This window comes from Penicillium chrysogenum, assembly GCF_028827035.1.
Source record: "Penicillium chrysogenum strain IBT 35668 chromosome Unknown utg000005l_segment0_segment0, whole genome shotgun sequence".
Lineage (NCBI taxonomy): Eukaryota > Fungi > Ascomycota > Eurotiomycetes > Eurotiales > Aspergillaceae > Penicillium > Penicillium chrysogenum.
The window spans coordinates 4,532,887-4,547,880 of record NW_026622753.1 but is presented as its reverse complement, the minus strand read 5'-3'; the positions used below and the strand labels follow the sequence as shown (position 1 = coordinate 4,547,880).

General features: G+C 50.8%; 6 protein-coding genes across 6 annotated transcripts; 2 read left to right on the top strand and 4 right to left on the bottom strand.

The window, feature by feature from the left end:
- Positions 1–3,271: 3,271 nt before the first annotated feature.
- On the top strand, positions 3,272–3,709 carry N7489_010117 (uncharacterized protein; the record flags this gene model as incomplete). The annotated part of the gene is made up of 1 exon (XM_056715866.1): positions 3,272–3,709. One exon carries the CDS (start codon positions 3,272–3,274, stop codon positions 3,707–3,709), a length of 438 nt encoding a protein of 145 aa, XP_056563488.1.
- Positions 3,710–4,317: 608 nt separating this feature from the next.
- Positions 4,318–8,059, bottom strand: N7489_010116 (SH3 domain protein; the record flags this gene model as incomplete). The annotated part of the gene is made up of 5 exons (XM_056715865.1): positions 4,318–5,820; positions 5,885–6,129; positions 6,187–6,279; positions 6,333–7,633; positions 7,692–8,059. The coding sequence occupies 5 exons, from the start codon at positions 8,057–8,059 to the stop codon at positions 4,318–4,320; spliced, it is 3,510 nt and encodes a 1,169-aa protein (XP_056563487.1).
- Positions 8,060–8,989: 930 nt separating this feature from the next.
- N7489_010115 (Rtr1/RPAP2 family protein phosphatase) lies at positions 8,990–9,952 on the top strand (the record flags this gene model as incomplete). Its single annotated transcript, XM_056715864.1, has 1 exon — positions 8,990–9,952. One exon carries the CDS (start codon positions 8,990–8,992, stop codon positions 9,950–9,952), a length of 963 nt encoding a protein of 320 aa, XP_056563486.1.
- Positions 9,953–10,465: 513 nt separating this feature from the next.
- N7489_010114 (40S ribosomal protein eS17) lies at positions 10,466–11,009 on the bottom strand (the record flags this gene model as incomplete). Its single annotated transcript, XM_056715863.1, has 3 exons — positions 10,466–10,546; positions 10,603–10,800; positions 10,863–11,009. 3 exons carry the CDS (start codon positions 11,007–11,009, stop codon positions 10,466–10,468), a joined length of 426 nt encoding a protein of 141 aa, XP_056563485.1.
- A 461-nt stretch (positions 11,010–11,470) lies between these two features.
- Positions 11,471–12,880, bottom strand: N7489_010113 (mitochondrial 37S ribosomal protein bS1m; the record flags this gene model as incomplete). Its single annotated transcript, XM_056715862.1, has 1 exon — positions 11,471–12,880. The coding sequence occupies one exon, from the start codon at positions 12,878–12,880 to the stop codon at positions 11,471–11,473; it is 1,410 nt and encodes a 469-aa protein (XP_056563484.1).
- Positions 12,881–13,187: 307 nt separating this feature from the next.
- Positions 13,188–14,405, bottom strand: N7489_010112 (SDR family oxidoreductase; the record flags this gene model as incomplete). The annotated part of the gene is made up of 5 exons (XM_056715861.1): positions 13,188–13,694; positions 13,755–14,045; positions 14,100–14,232; positions 14,283–14,334; positions 14,384–14,405. 5 exons carry the CDS (start codon positions 14,403–14,405, stop codon positions 13,188–13,190), a joined length of 1,005 nt encoding a protein of 334 aa, XP_056563483.1.
- Positions 14,406–14,994: the final 589 nt, after the last annotated feature.

Below are 14,994 nucleotides of genomic sequence, written 5' to 3'. Positions count from 1 at the left end.
AGCGCAATGAGTGTAGATTGAGGTTAGGGAGAGAAATGTCTCCTGAAGAGAAGAGGCGCAAGGAATGTCGAGTTCACGCCGTGTACCGTGAATGGTCCAGATGCAAGACCAATCAAAGTATTTAGCGGGGATTGACAGATCACAGCATGAGAGAAATGGGAAATATGCAGAGTCGAGATGGGAATTCAAAAACGAGTGACTGGGGAAGATGACGCGAAGAATGCGATGAGAGGGGAGATTTGGAATGGATCCAGAACTGTAACTGTCCAAGACTCTCTTTTTTAGCGGCATACCATATTTACTAAGAAAAAAAAAAGTAAAAAAAGGGATCTAGATGATCGTCTCAAATTGGTGTCCACCGATCAACATTACTGTTCGATGTTCTTCTTCTGACTATATGTTTTTTTTTTTTTTTAATAGATTATCTTCAGGTTTAATTGTATGGACCATCTCCATCTGTTTATTTACTGTTTCAGTCTGTTGTCGGTTGTATACTGCGTCCATGAGGCCCCAAGGGGGCTTCCCGAGGCTGCATCCATGGTCCGATGCAGGTACGGTATGGTACAGCTACTCGGGGGAACAGTGCAGATTCTCCGAGAGATCAAGTATCCATCTGGCAAAATTACTGTAATGCATTTCCCCCTTGCGTATAATAAAACTTGAAATGTTAAGGATCACATCTCTCTTCCCCCTCTCTCTTCCCTCTCTTCCCTCACTCGCTTCCGGAATGTGGAACCTGGGGCTGAGCGCCACCCTAACTGCGGGATAGGTTGGACATGTCGATGTGGCCAATTCTTTTCGAAACATGCAATTTGATGTCCGTATGTGTGTTTCCCTACGGAGTACGGGGACTCCGTAATGAACGGAAGAGAAACAATTTCTCGCTAAGAAGTCCCGGGTGCCTGGACACGGGAGACACCAAGATCGTCGCCCCATTACTTCATTCCACAGTATCCCACAGTTCGGGGCAAGACTTTGATGTGGAAGGTGGTCACGGTTCATCCAATCTCTCATCTCAGAAGTACTCCGTAGGTTCAAGTCACTGTCACACACAATATAACCCCATTAGACTCCTTGCTTTTGCAGGAACCCGGCAGCAAGGGAAATTCATTGGTTGTAATCTACTTGGGCTGAACAGACATGTGATGTTGTACTACAATATGCAATGAAGTTAGAAGATGGGAGATTCGTCGCGATCATAATCTGCAGCATGTCCAATGCTGTAGAGCAATATATTGAAAATATGACTTTGGAGAAATGAGCAATGGCGTGTACATTGTAGGACAACTCAGCCACAATATAAGGAAGCGTGTAATAATAACAGATTAGGCCAAGACCTGAATCCATGAATGTTCCGACTGTGCAGGACCTCTTGCAGGGTGCAGGACAATATACGGAGTAGTCGCACTCGACTCTGCATCTGATGAGGCTATGTAGGACCTTCCGACTTCCTATTTCGGAATGGTTTGTGGACGCGGGAGGTCAGAGAGTAGCTGAACCATGGGTAGATGCTCCGATAGAGTCCAGTTCTCTCCACTCGAACGATTCAAAGGTTTTTCTGATAGTCTGTTCACCAAAGAGGATATCTTCTGTGTGGTGGAACCCATGAGATGGAGAAAGAACTAAAAGCCTAGAACGGGAAAAAAAAAGGAGCAAATTTCTTTAGCGCGACGATTTGGCCGGTAGGCTTGACAGCCGTTTGGGAAGGCCCCGCTTAGCTTTTCAACTTCCGAGATTGACTGGAAACTATTAGTACCTAACCTACTGTTGTAGGTACGTAGCCCTAGAAAGTCCAAAAAGAAATGCCCAGGTGGTAAACCGTCCACGGGTCCGGCCTTAGTTGGTGGAGTGCCCCTGACTAGTCCTAATTAGGATAGTAATTTTAGCACTTTATGGTTTATTTCTTTATTTCTTTTTTTATTTCTTCCTTTTTGTTACACTTTTGAAGACATACAGGTTTTATGTTTCAAATTTTTAGCTATATGCAACAAGTATGAGACCTGAGAGAATTGATGCTAAGTTTGAATGGAGTACGGAGCATTGAGAACGCACCGGAAAGCATCCGGGTCCTAACGAACGGAGCAATCCGCGGGGCCAATCCTCGTGGCCCAAAAAGTTCGGTTTCATTTTTCCCAAAGAAAAAATCAAATCTCCGATTTTGGACATGTCACTGCCCTCAAAAGTCCAATAACAAAAATTCCATATACTGCACCACCGAGTGCCACCCGTAGTATATTGTCACCTTGCATTGATCTATACTTCCAGAATGCATAGAAGCCAATACAATCTGATATCTGATATTCGCGATCAGCCCGGAATCTAGGAACCGATCGCGAATATCAATATCCGGAGTAATAGCCGGAGATCCAGGGGCTTCCACCAACATGGAACACCAAACTGGTGGAAACTCAACAAAATAAAATGAACGAACATTATAACTGGAGCCCGATCCCCTCCCCTGTCGGATGAGGGGTTGCTGAGACCGGGGCTTCCCGCGGTCTCTCGCCCTCAACAATGTTCATGAAGTGCATATGTTGTAGAATTTACCAGGATAAATCGTATGACCAAGGCAGAATCTGCTCATTGCCTACACACGGAATCCTCCGTACAGAGGAGTGACTCTTTGATCTCAGACATCGGGACCACAGTACTCCGAACGCACGCACATCATCATCCGCAAAGTATGTACGGAGTAAGTTTTGTGCCTGATTGTGGGTTTACCGAGTTTGAGGCGCTGTTTTACTCGGAGGGTAAAAAGGGTAAAACAGTAAACCCGCTACGAATTGGTGGAGTCGGCAGTTGGGTTTGGTGCCCGTCGAATTCGATCCGTTAATTAAAGAAAACTTTCGCAAGAATTCTGTTAATTTATTTCTGACGGGGCGTTGGGTTCTGGAACACAGAACTAGGCTTATTGGCTTCGCACTATGTTGTAGGAACTCCCTGTTATATCCTCGTGTTGGCCCTAATTACTCCGTAGAACCTTGACTATTCCGTACTCAGTACGGAGAACAGTTTACAGTTTGGTGAATTGGATTTATTAGACCTGCCAAGAGATATATTGTCGTCATCGCTGCGATACTTCCCTGGGAAAGTTAGATGTGCGACTCGAAACCATCTCTTCGTTTCCTTGTTAAACCCTGTTTCGGAAATAATTGACTGCGTAAAACCACTCATTTGTAAAGCCAAACAGACTACGTATGTAGCTAGCTGGAGATTCGCCTGTCCAGTATGGCACACCTTGCAATGACATTTGCTTGTCAGGGCCGCTTAGATGAGGCCGAGCAGCTTGGTACACACCCTGGAGATACGCAAGGCTCAGCTCGGCGCGAACGATAACGACACGCTAATAGGCATGGAAGAACTCGCAAAGTTGTATGATTTAGAGGAAGCTGAGGAGCTTTCAATGTCAACAATAGAGACAAGGAATGCTCAATTCAGCGAGAATCATCCTAACACGCTGACAAGTATCGGAAAATTCGCAGGAGCGTATAGAAAGCAGGGCCGTCTTGAGGAGGCTGAACAGCTTGCTATGCAGGTGATGGAGACACACAATATCGTATCTGGGAAGGTCCATCCTGACACGCTCCTAAGTGTGCGGGATGTTGCAATCATCTGGAAACTTTCCGGCAAAATTGCAGATGCAACTCATTTAATAAGGAATCGATTACCTAGCCAAGGAAGAACAGGCCCTGGGATTCAGCTGTTATAATATAAAGGTCGATACAAGGCAACATTTGAAGAATAAGGCGTTACCATGAGATAATTGGACTGGCCTCAGATACGCTGCACCTGAACCTCCAGATACCTCGAAGCTCGTAATCATTCTCGTCTGTGCGAATACAGTTGCGCTTCTTTCTGGCTTTGGGATCACAGGCAAGGCGTCACTGTGTTATAACTGATTTCGAGCGTCCGTATATACAAACGAAGCGAAGACCTCTTATAGATAGACCGAAAGACGAGGATATTATCTCATAGTTTGCTCAGGATATAAACATGCAAGATGTACCATTGACAAAAAAAATACGAAAAAGCTGTACGCTCGCTCAACTCTCCATCACACAGGGACCACCATACCCCATCTCACATTACCACACCGAGTCCAGATGATTCGCGAGAGGGGAGCAGGACAGGAAAATAGAAGAGAAAAGGGAGAAGAATATAGAAGACAGGGGAGAAATGTGGCTCCTTTTCATTCATACATGATCCCACCCAATCTAGAAGGGGCAAGCAAAAACACAAAAGAAAGGGGTCGTCTGCTCATAGCGCAATAACTGCAACAAAAAGGTAGAATTCTCAAACCAGAATCCTTTCGTCCAGTTACTTACTGGTTCCCCAGCCCACCCAGCTACGGGGCATCACTCGCCAGACCTTGCATTCACCACTACGGAGGTCGTTTAGCTTGAAGCTCTCCATCTTGACCTTCTTGCTCTCGCGGCCTTGCTCCCAGGCTCGGATCTTCTTCTTCGTGCCATCCCAATCAACCACGATGCCGACGTGGTCGGGCTTTCCAACCTCGGCGGTGTACTTCTGGTGCATGGTGCCACGGTGGCCCTGGAACCGGGCGTTGCGGAAGCTGACAATGTCACCAGCGCGGATTTCGTCATTCTGGGACACGGAGGCATTGGCCAGGTTTGAATAAACCGCGGCGCCGTATCCGCGGGTGCCCACGGGGAGCAGCGCGTCGGAAAGGGGATTTAGCAGGTGCTGAACCAGGCCGAATGGAGTGCCGTCTCCAACGGTAGAATTTTGGACTGAGTTAACGGCCTCCGAGATTCGGGTTCCGAGCTGGATATGAGCCTGCTCCAGCTGGTCCTGGCGAAGGGTGAGCGGCGGGGGTTCATGGCGCTGCTCGAAAGAAGCATCCGCGGGATTTTTGGGGTCGAATTGGACATTCAAGACTGTCTGAGAGTAGTCGATGAACAGAACATAGACATCTTTCGAAACTGTTGTCTTGCCACTGCGGTTCGTGGATGAAGTCTCCTCGATCTCGAAAAGCAGATCAGTGCGGTTCTGGAAAGCCGGAGGCGGGGTGTTCGGTTTAGTCCACCAGAGCGTATACGTGGCGAAATCAACATCGGTGGCGATGTAGCCTTGGTCAATAGATGGGCGAGTAACATCCATAGACCGGCGAACGCTTGGCTGATTTCTTAGAAGATCCATAGATCCCCGCTGAGTTCGGGCTGCGGACGGGGATGGCAAACCCGAAGCCTGGCTTTGGGGAGGCTGGGGCGCCAGTGAAAGACGCTTCTCATTCAATGCAGATGGTCTTTCTTTTACCGGGCTTTGCACGGGAGGTGCATCGTAGAGATCGTCATATTCATCGGCCGCTTGTTGTGGTGGGACAGGAGGAGGAGCCTCTGGGCGACCGAGTGGGACGGGCGGAGATGTGGGGAGACCATGCCGGGGAGCAGAGTAATTGAAAGGGTCATACTCAGCATCATCATCGCTGGCTGGCTCCCTGTTCGGTGGAGGAGGCGGCGGTCCCCTAGGTGTGTCGATAGAAGCACGGGCATTCCGGGGCGGCTGGCTTGGAGGTGGAGGCGGAACTGCCCTGGGAGCCGTGGGTGGAGGAGGCGGTGGATGCCGAGATTCCTGGGGGCTGCGCGGGGACTGAATGGAATGGTCGTCGGTGATAATACCCTCGTCAAAGCTGGAGTCACGCTCGTGAGCCTTCAAAGCATCCTTGTGTTTCACACCGGATGCGATATCAGTGTCGTAGTCTCCATCATATTCAGTCACCTCTCCTTCCGCTTCTTCTCCAGCCTGTCGAGGAGCAGATAACGCACTCGTGCGACTATCAGCGGTAGATCGGCGACGAAGCTGGTCGGGAGGCGGGGGAGGGGGGAGCGCGGCCCTGCGACGGTGGTGGCATGGGCGGGTTGACTGGAATAGGGGGTGGTAGACGACTAGCTCTCTTTTCCGCCGTAGGGGTCGCAGCCGTAGAGGACACGGGTTCATATGTTGAGGAACGACGAGAGTCAATCTGATCAGGTATCGCGGGGGCAGGCACTGCCGGTGGAGCAGCCGAGTTATTCAATGACAGATTAGATGTGTGCACCGACAATTCATCATCAGACTCTTCACCCTTGTCGGCAGTTGTGGGCCGTGGTGGAGGAGGAACTGGTCGGCCTGCATAAATCGTCAACGCCCGCGTCAAATACTTCGTTTCGGGATTTGTTAACATACCTGCAGGAACTGGCGGAGGGGAAGCCGGTGGTTCATCAGGGACAGTCGGGACCGGTCTTGACTCTCGGGGAGGCGGAGGAGGTGCCGAACGATCTGGGATTGTCAGGAATTGAAACCATGCATTAGGCTACTGAAGAATATCTTACCTTGAGATGGTGGAGGCGGGACCGGACGGTCAATAGAGGAACGAGGCGGTGCACCTTCGTGGACGACCTCCTCCACGTCTGGCACCTCGCGTGCAGAGTGTTGCTCTGTGATCGGAGTTGCCGAGGGCTCCTCCTCTTCTTTCTCCACTTCAGTAGAAGAAGGTACCGGCTTGCTAGCCACGTTCATTCCAGGAAGGGGGACCATAGGAACTGGGGGCGCGTTGGCAGCGTAAGTGGGCTCAGACTCGAGCTCTCCAAGCTTTTTCTCTGAGTCGCCGGGGGTCTTGGCCTTGCGAGAAATACCGGCACCAGACATGCCTGCCATACCTCCGGCAGGCGGGCCGAATAGACCCATCATGCCCATTCCGCCGCTCATCTTGGCCATTCGCTCACGCAGTTCCATTCTGCGCTTGGTCTCAGGATCCATTTCCTCCTCTTCCTCTTCCTCTGCATCGCCCTCATCTTCAGCATCTGCCTCGGCAGTTTGTTCGACTGCACGAGTTGACGGTTGACGCTGGGAGACTGGGCGAGGCTGAGGCTGATCTTCCTCGTCATCCTTACTGGCGGAGGTTTCGCCCGCATCCTCGGAGTCTGCAGCGGCGGAGTAGTCGGCGTCATTGGCGTCACTCGCAATTTCTTGAGTGGGCGAGAATGGGGTAGGGGGCTGTGGTTGAGGGGCCGCAGCCCTCAATGTATCAACACTAGGATCCCGAGCAGCCGAGGATTCTTCGACAGAGGGAGATTCTTGTTCCTCGTCGACGACTGCGGGAGCCACAGGTTCATCCATTGACTTCTTAGGAGGGCGGGACGGTTTCTCTTTCTTCTGAGCTGCTTCCGCATGACGCTGAGCTTGCTCCAATTGCTGCTTCTGAAGCAAAGCAATTCGGTCTTTCAGACTAGTTGGCTTGGGCTGATCCTCTGCTCCCTCTTCGCCGCCTTCAACGGGAGCAGGCCGGCTTTCAGAAACAGGAGGCTCGCGGGTAATTTGCTCCTTCACATCGGGATCCTCCTCTCTTTTGTAGATCTTGGGTGCAGGTTCCCTTGGTGGAGGCTTGTAGGCGTCACGGCTAGGAGGTGGCGCAACAAAAGGCTTCTTGATGAAGGATGGCTGGGAACCGCCCGGTTTGAATGGCGTAACTGGTGCTGCTGCGGGTTTGTTGAAGGCGGCGATACGATCCCTGAATGACGAACCCGAAGGCTTCTCCGCTACAGCGGGAGGCGCGGGTTTTGGGGCGGCCTTGGCTGCGGGTTCAGTTGGGGCCACCGGAGGGGGCGGGAGCAGGAGCAGGCGCCTTTGCCGGCTGCGGAGGCGAGGATGCAACTTCTGCTATAGGAGCACTCGCATGTGAAGGAGGAGACTGGGGCACAGGTGGCTGCGGTGGTGTAGCCTCGTAATCTTCCTCCGTGGGCTGCACTTCGGGCTCGGGCTCGGGCTCAGCTTGCTTGCTTTCGACCACGGGGGACTCCACTGGCGCCGCCTCAGGTTCCTTTTTGGGCCTGGGTCGAGATGGTCTCGGAGGGGCAGGAGGCTCATATCGTTCAACGAAATTCTTCGGGAATATGCCCTCCCGCTTAGTTCCCTGGGCGTCTGAGTATTCACCGTAGTACCAATCGTCGTCCTCGAGGGCGGTGACGGTCACGATTTGACCGATCGGGAAGTTGAGGTCATCATCGTGGTCCGAAGAATACTCGAAGACCGAGCGGACCGTAAATGGTGGACTTGACATCTGGCAAGTCGAGATGGATGTTCAGACCTTAGGACAATCGGTGTGGAGTGAGGAATGCTGAACGAGTCTGTGACGCAATGACGCTAGAATATCTGTACAGAGCGAATCGCCAGCTCCAATACCTTTAGCATGTAGAGATATTTAGAGCGAAACGAATCAATTCTTTTGTGGTACCAAGGCATGTCAGCTTAGATGAAACGGACGTCAATGGGTGGGTGCCTACGAGGAGATGAGGGGGAGAGGGGAACAGTGGAAGCACTCACGGCGTGGAGAACCGAACACCCTATCCAGGGCCAGCAAAGAATCGATGCAAGAAGAAAAGAAAGAAGGGAAAAAATGAACACACGGTCGGAAAGACCAAAAAGTAGTAGGGGAGGAGGATGTAGTGAGGTGGTCGTCACTTGGCGGGATGAGGGAAATGGGCTCCACTGGGCGATCGGCGGCTAACACATCAACCAGGGAACACGCACATGGGGGGAAATGCCCAGCTATTTGAATATCAGGAGATTCTATACTGGTTTTAGATGTAGTCAAATTTCTTTTCAAGGGAGATTAGGTAGCTTGGTATATGTAGCTAAGTACCCGGACGGCTACAGACGTCGAACTTATATAGGTGAAGAGGAATATTCTACATACGTAAATCATGCCGAGTATACGTTATACCACATGTAGGAGTATATGATTTATGTACGATCTATGCGATCCAAGTATCAAAGATGACCTCCGGAGCTGGATGCCCAGAGCCTACGTCAGCAGTGAGCTGTCTCTCCTCCCATTGGGGGTCAATCCGGGGTTTTGCCTCTTCCGCTTTGAACCCGAATTCTGCTGGTTTTATATTTTTTTTTGCCTATCTGGTCTCGCTTCACAACTCAACCCATTTTCAATTCAGATTACCCTCTAGGCTATCTTCCAGGGCCTCGATTCTAAATCATGGCACAGCAAGGGTCAAGTCACCCTCTCAAGACCTCTCTCCCCGAGACATACGCCGCCGTCAATGCCCAGCAACCCCCACCTTCACACCTATACCCTACACAAGAAGAGCAAGACAGATACCTAGCAGGTAGGCCTGGCGCAACCCAGCAGCACCTCGAAGTTGCCCTGCAACACGCGCAACAGATTCAGACCCAAAAAGACGCCGAAGATGCCATCCTAAACCGCATCCTTGAGCTCATTGAGCTCCCCTCCTCCCCGAGCGCGGACCCTGCCGCACCGTCCCAAGAAGATACTGTAAAACTCAAATACTCGCTAGCGCCATTCCGCCCTAGCGACTACGACAATCTAATCCTGGAGCGAAACTTCGAAGACTTGTGCGGGTATGCTCTATGTCCTCGCAAGCATCGCAGGCAAGCCACCGGCCCACGAGGCGGATTCCAATTTAAATACGGCCCCAAAGGAAGCGGGCCAGGGGGACGTGGACGCAGCGTGGATATCGTTTCCCAGGACCGCATTGAAAAGTGGTGCTCAGACGCATGCGCAGAGCGTGCTCTTTGGATCAGGGTGCAGCTATCCGAGAAGCCTGTGTGGGAACGACGGGCGGGTGATACCCGGGGCACGACTATTCTACTGCTCGAGGAAGCTCGCGCCAAGCGCTTGAAGGCACCAGCGGCTACTAGCAGTGTCTCTTCCGTTGTGTATGATTTGCAGAGCATGGGACTTGGGAATCGCGATCGGTCCGGGGAACTTGCGTTGGAACGCGGCGATACCAGCTTAGTTCGTCCGGATGGACGTGTTGACGTCAACATCAGAGAAAATCAAGGTGGTTCCCAGCAGGTTGCTGGCGCTCCACAGATGCGTCCGGAGGATGCAAATGGTGGTTCCATTGAAGGATACGTGCCCAGGGAGCGACGAGGCGCGGACCAAGATGGAGACATAGATTTGCTCGATCAGATCTGATATAGCAAAGTTGCTATACGACTTGCAAGGGGTTTTCGGCGTTCTACATTTCTTAATACCCGGTCAATGTTGCCATTGACACATGAGTAATGAACAATCTACGCAGAGACCATATATATGGTATAGTCTGGCCAAAAGGACTTCTACCCACATAGAATATGTAGGTACAAACCCAGACATGACTCAGACCACCCAAGGTCTCGAGTCTCTCGGACTAAGGTAACCCCCCCAGTCCAAGAACTCCTACGCAGTCAAACCTAGAGAGTAAACTCATAGGTAGACACGAGAGGAAAAATTTGGCAATCAAGCGTCATCTCCTCTCGGAGAATCAGCGACACCTTTCTCAAAGAGAATCATGTTTATTCATTCCTCATCCAGGAATAGCCCTCCACACTAAGCTAAACCATGCTAGCCGAGCGAAAAGCCAGCCAGAACAGACATTGTCGGGGTACCGCCAGGGTCGACCAAAGGTCAGGTATGAACTTTTGTTTTTTCGTTATTCCGGGCGCAGATTTAGCGGGGACCGAAACGACGGGGGCGCTCGGCCTGCTGCTGCTGGCTGACAGCAACAACGTTGACCTTGAGGTTGTCGAACTATAGGAGAGATATTAGATAGATGCAAAGGTACTGGAGAGTGTAGTGAAACTTACGCCCATGGACTTGAGGAGGTCCTTGGTGTCGGCGTCAACGTCGAGCTGGCCGGACTCGGTCTGGGAGACGTCGAGAGCGGAGACCTCAGGAACGTACTGATCCTTGCGCTCACGCTCCTCCTCCTGAAGCTTGAAGGAGATACCGCGGACGGGACCACGCTGGATGCGCTTCATCAAGTGGGTAGTGTAACCAGCGATCTAGAAGAAACTCGGAATCAGTTGGAGATCTCGAGTGTCGGCGCCAATTGATTGAATCTCACCTTGTTGCGAAGACGCTTGGAGGCAATGATGGCGATCTCATCACAGATGCGCTTGTTGGTCTCGAAGTCGAGGGTCAACTTGGGGTAGTAACGCTCGATGATGACCTTAGCGGAGCGCTTGACTGTCTTGGTACGGACGCGACCCATTTTGGCGGTTGTTGGCTGGCGGAATGAATGTTCGAAAGATCGAGAGTAGTCGTGCCGATTTGCGTGACTTTGAGAAGTCGGCGTTCGCTTAGTCTTGTGCGGGTCCTTGCCCTAGGCCCTAATCACCAAGTCACGTGCCTTACTGGTCTTATTTGATTATGTAATTATCTGCGATATGAATCCATGGATCGCGCTTGCCCTTTTAGGAAGGTAGCAAACACACCAAAACTACATGTACCTAGGTACATCCTCAAGTATGCGATTATTGAACTTATTTGTCTCTTATTCTCCCTTCGGATGGAGAATGAACCTTTGCAATGATCGCTGTGAAAATAACTTGATATTGATGCATCCGATTTATATGACATAGTCAGAAAAGAAAAATGAAAGTAGCTTTACACAAGCACCAAATCTATCATACATGGTACAATCCATTGCACATCCACCCATACTTATTTTCCCTATGACCTGGAGTTAAGGTTGTTGAGAAGGCTGCGAGCGACGTCCTCCGTCCCTCTTGTGGGTTGCCTCCGGCCCCGGTTCTCAGTGGAAGGCTGGAACCGAGGCTGGCCGAATGGCTGTCTGTCCAATCTAGGGACTAGCGGGGATGGCGCAGTGGCAACATCGGAGATGGTCAAGGTACTCGGCTTGTGGTGGTCTTCGATTCCGTAGGGGGCTTTGGCAGTTGCACTGGCACGATAAGATGAAAGGCCAATGCGGCCGTCGGAGTCAACCGAAGCCCGGATGGGAGTGACCCAGTATTTACCTCCGCCAGGGATGGACGCATCGAAGAAAGTTAGACCGGGGGGTGTGCCTTGCTCCACAAAGGTCATGGCATTCAAGTCTTCGACGGCAATACCACCGATACCTGCCAGGGCCCGAGCCATGCGTCCCTTAAAGCGACCCTTAGGGCGCAAGATGCGAGCCTCCACAGGGCGCTGGTGGGCTTGTGGACCAAACTGGGCATGGTTGTGAATCAGAGCGTGCGATCGTGTGTAGGATAGACCGGCAGACGGGTGCGTCTTCGGGGGTCCTGAGATGGCGTATTCGAATGAGGACAACTTGCTTGCAGGGGATTGGTAGTACTTGCGCCCGATACGCTCGCTGGGGACGGCAGGGGAGGAAGCAAGGTCAAGTAGCTCAAAGACCACAGGGCCGAGAGCGAATGGGTCATTACGCAGGGTTTTGATGTAGTCATTGAACTCCGCATCGGTGACAGTTGCGGGATGAGCTTCCAAGTCTTCTCCATTATCCTGCGCCTGTTTCCGGATTTCAGCAGACCGCTTAGCGACAAACTGTTCACGAAGCTTCTGCAGGAGCTCAGGCTTATTGCGAGCCACTTGCTTCAAGTAAGCTGCGAACTCTGCCTCTGTCTGCCCAGCAAGCCAAGGACCGGAGTGTCTGAATTGTTTAACGCCAGGTTCCTGGAGACCCTGGCTGGTCTCGGTGTTATCCAGGTGCGTTTCGAACGGACTTTGATGCCTTGGCACAACACTTGTAGCATAATTGACTTTGGAGGGGAGAGACATCGGCATGTGCAGCTCCTGGAACTTCTCGAGGGTCACAGTGTGGTCTGCGGCGGATTCGAAGTCGGTGACATGTTCATAGGTATCGAGAGCGTGCACCCTGACGACAGGTCGCGATGATTTCTCAGATGTCGACTTAGCCGGTAAAGGTCGTTTCAATCCCCAATCGCCTCGGGCTAGTGATGATTGCGGTGTAACGATGGAGGCTCGAATAGGGTGAGGCAGAGTTGCGGTGTCGGATTCTCTCACTGTTTGGTCATTGCGGCGCTTGAGAGTTTTAGGGAGTGCGAACAAGCGCGAATTTCGCAGCAAGTTCGCCGTTGGCGATAGCCTGGCGGAGGCCATATTGCTCAGTGGATTGACTATGTGATCTTGAATAGCTGGCGCGAGAAAAGTTGACCGGAGAACACGGGCCAAAGCGGTACGGTGAGCCATAACTACCAAACCCGCGGTTCTGTATCTATAGAAGACCTCGGGCATCAATTTTTGTCACGTAGATTGTCTTCAATTCTGCAATGTAAGATTAGGGTGGCGCTTGGCAAAATCTATTGCTTAAAATTACTCTGGTCGGCCTTACTGTGGAAGAAAAAAGGAATTCTTCTATCACAAGGTATCCTTTAATTCAATCCAGATCTATCAGACAATGCCGGGTCTAAGCACCAACAGCTAGAAGAGAATCAATGGTGTCTGAGACAGTCTGCTTCAGTGGGCGGTACTTGATTCCAAGGATCTTTTGCGACTTATTGTTGTCAATCTCATAGATGTTTTCCGGGAAGTCGCTGGAAGAGTCTGCAGGGGGCAGCTTGGACTCTAACTTGGGGTGGGTCTCACGAGCCATATCTGCAAGTTCCTTGTTTGAAAAGAAGCCAGCGACGACAAAGAACCTCTCTCCTCCTGCTTCAGGAACTTCGATGGCTCTGACATGGGCGAGGGCCACATCACGCACATCCACCCACAAGAAAGTGCCCGTTGGGGCTATTTTCTCCTTCATTTGACCCTGAATGAGGTTTCTCAGGCGCTGGTTCGAGGTGTTGAGACTCTCAAGGGAGTTGAGATAGTGAACGATTGGGCCAAACACCAGTGGTGGATTGATGGTAGCAATATCGAAATTCGGTTTTTCCTTTTCGATGAACGTCCATGCTGCTTTTTCCGCAAAGGTCTAGTATGGTACTGACTTAGTGCTTGCACTTACTCAGGCTGACCGGCAAGTATCACATACCTTACTACCTCGGTAAACTTGGGAGTGGTCCATTGCCTCCTCCCATGTCACCGGATTCCATTCTTTCTCGCTGTAGACCTTGGGGTGCTGCTTGCCGTTCACAATAGCAGCAAAAGATGACGTGATTACCACTCGCTTCACGGTAGGGGCGTACTCTTTGATTGCCTTCAAGATACCGGTCGTTCCCTTGATGGCTGGATCAAGGAAGTCTTTCACAGGATCCTGAACATTAAAATGGAAAGGAGATGCGGTGTGGAGGACATAGTCAAAGGGAGGGTTTGATTTGACGGCCTGTTATATTTCCATTAGTCGGGGTACTTGTTAGGGGAATGATATCCCGCTAACATCATCAAATGCACCGTCCTTCGCTACATCCTTGACAATCACATAAGAGAGTTTCTCCTTCGGTACGTTGGGGTGTGCCTCAATAATCCGCTTGCCCTTCTCCTCTGTTCGAACAGTAACAACTGTATCAAAACTAGAGTCTGTCAATCAATGATATCTATTTTTGTGTTGGCGAAATCATACCCATGCTGTAGCAGAATGTCGACAATGTGGGCGGCGATGAAGCCACTGCCTCCTAAAGTAGATAATTAGATTGGGCTCGAAAGCAGATTAAAATCACATACCAGTCAAGAGAACTTTGACCATTATGAGAGATAATATATGAAGTTATTGATGTATGAGACGTTCAAGAATTAGGATAGATAGGCGAGGAGGTTGGCTTTTATGGTTCCCCTCGATCCCGTCATCCCCCGCAATGGCCTATTACGCCCTGGAAAGCTTGACCAGCGATTACAAATGCAAGCTCGGTGATTAATGGAGTTAAGATATCAATGCAATTTAAATAAATCCGCACCTTCGGAGGAAAGAGCTTTAGCCTATGGGTACTCAGTATATCTTCTTGTACAATAAGAGAGCCCTACATGATTCATCCAACCTCCCTAGACAGTGTTCTCTATAACTGTACAGTAGCTATTGAACCCATTGAACCCATTGAACCCCATCAAATTCGGGATGATTAGCCCCAGGCCCTGGGGGCTCCTTATATGCGTATTCTGACGGTGGAAGCATGCTCTACATAGTCTTGGCAAGGAATGGGATATCATAAGTCGGTGAACTATGCAAACTAGTATGTTGATGTCCCGGTTATATACCCGGTGGGACTCGGTGCTTCAGAGCTTTGATATCTGCTTGGCATTTCTTGATTCAAGGTCTGGGAAATAATACACTAGATCAG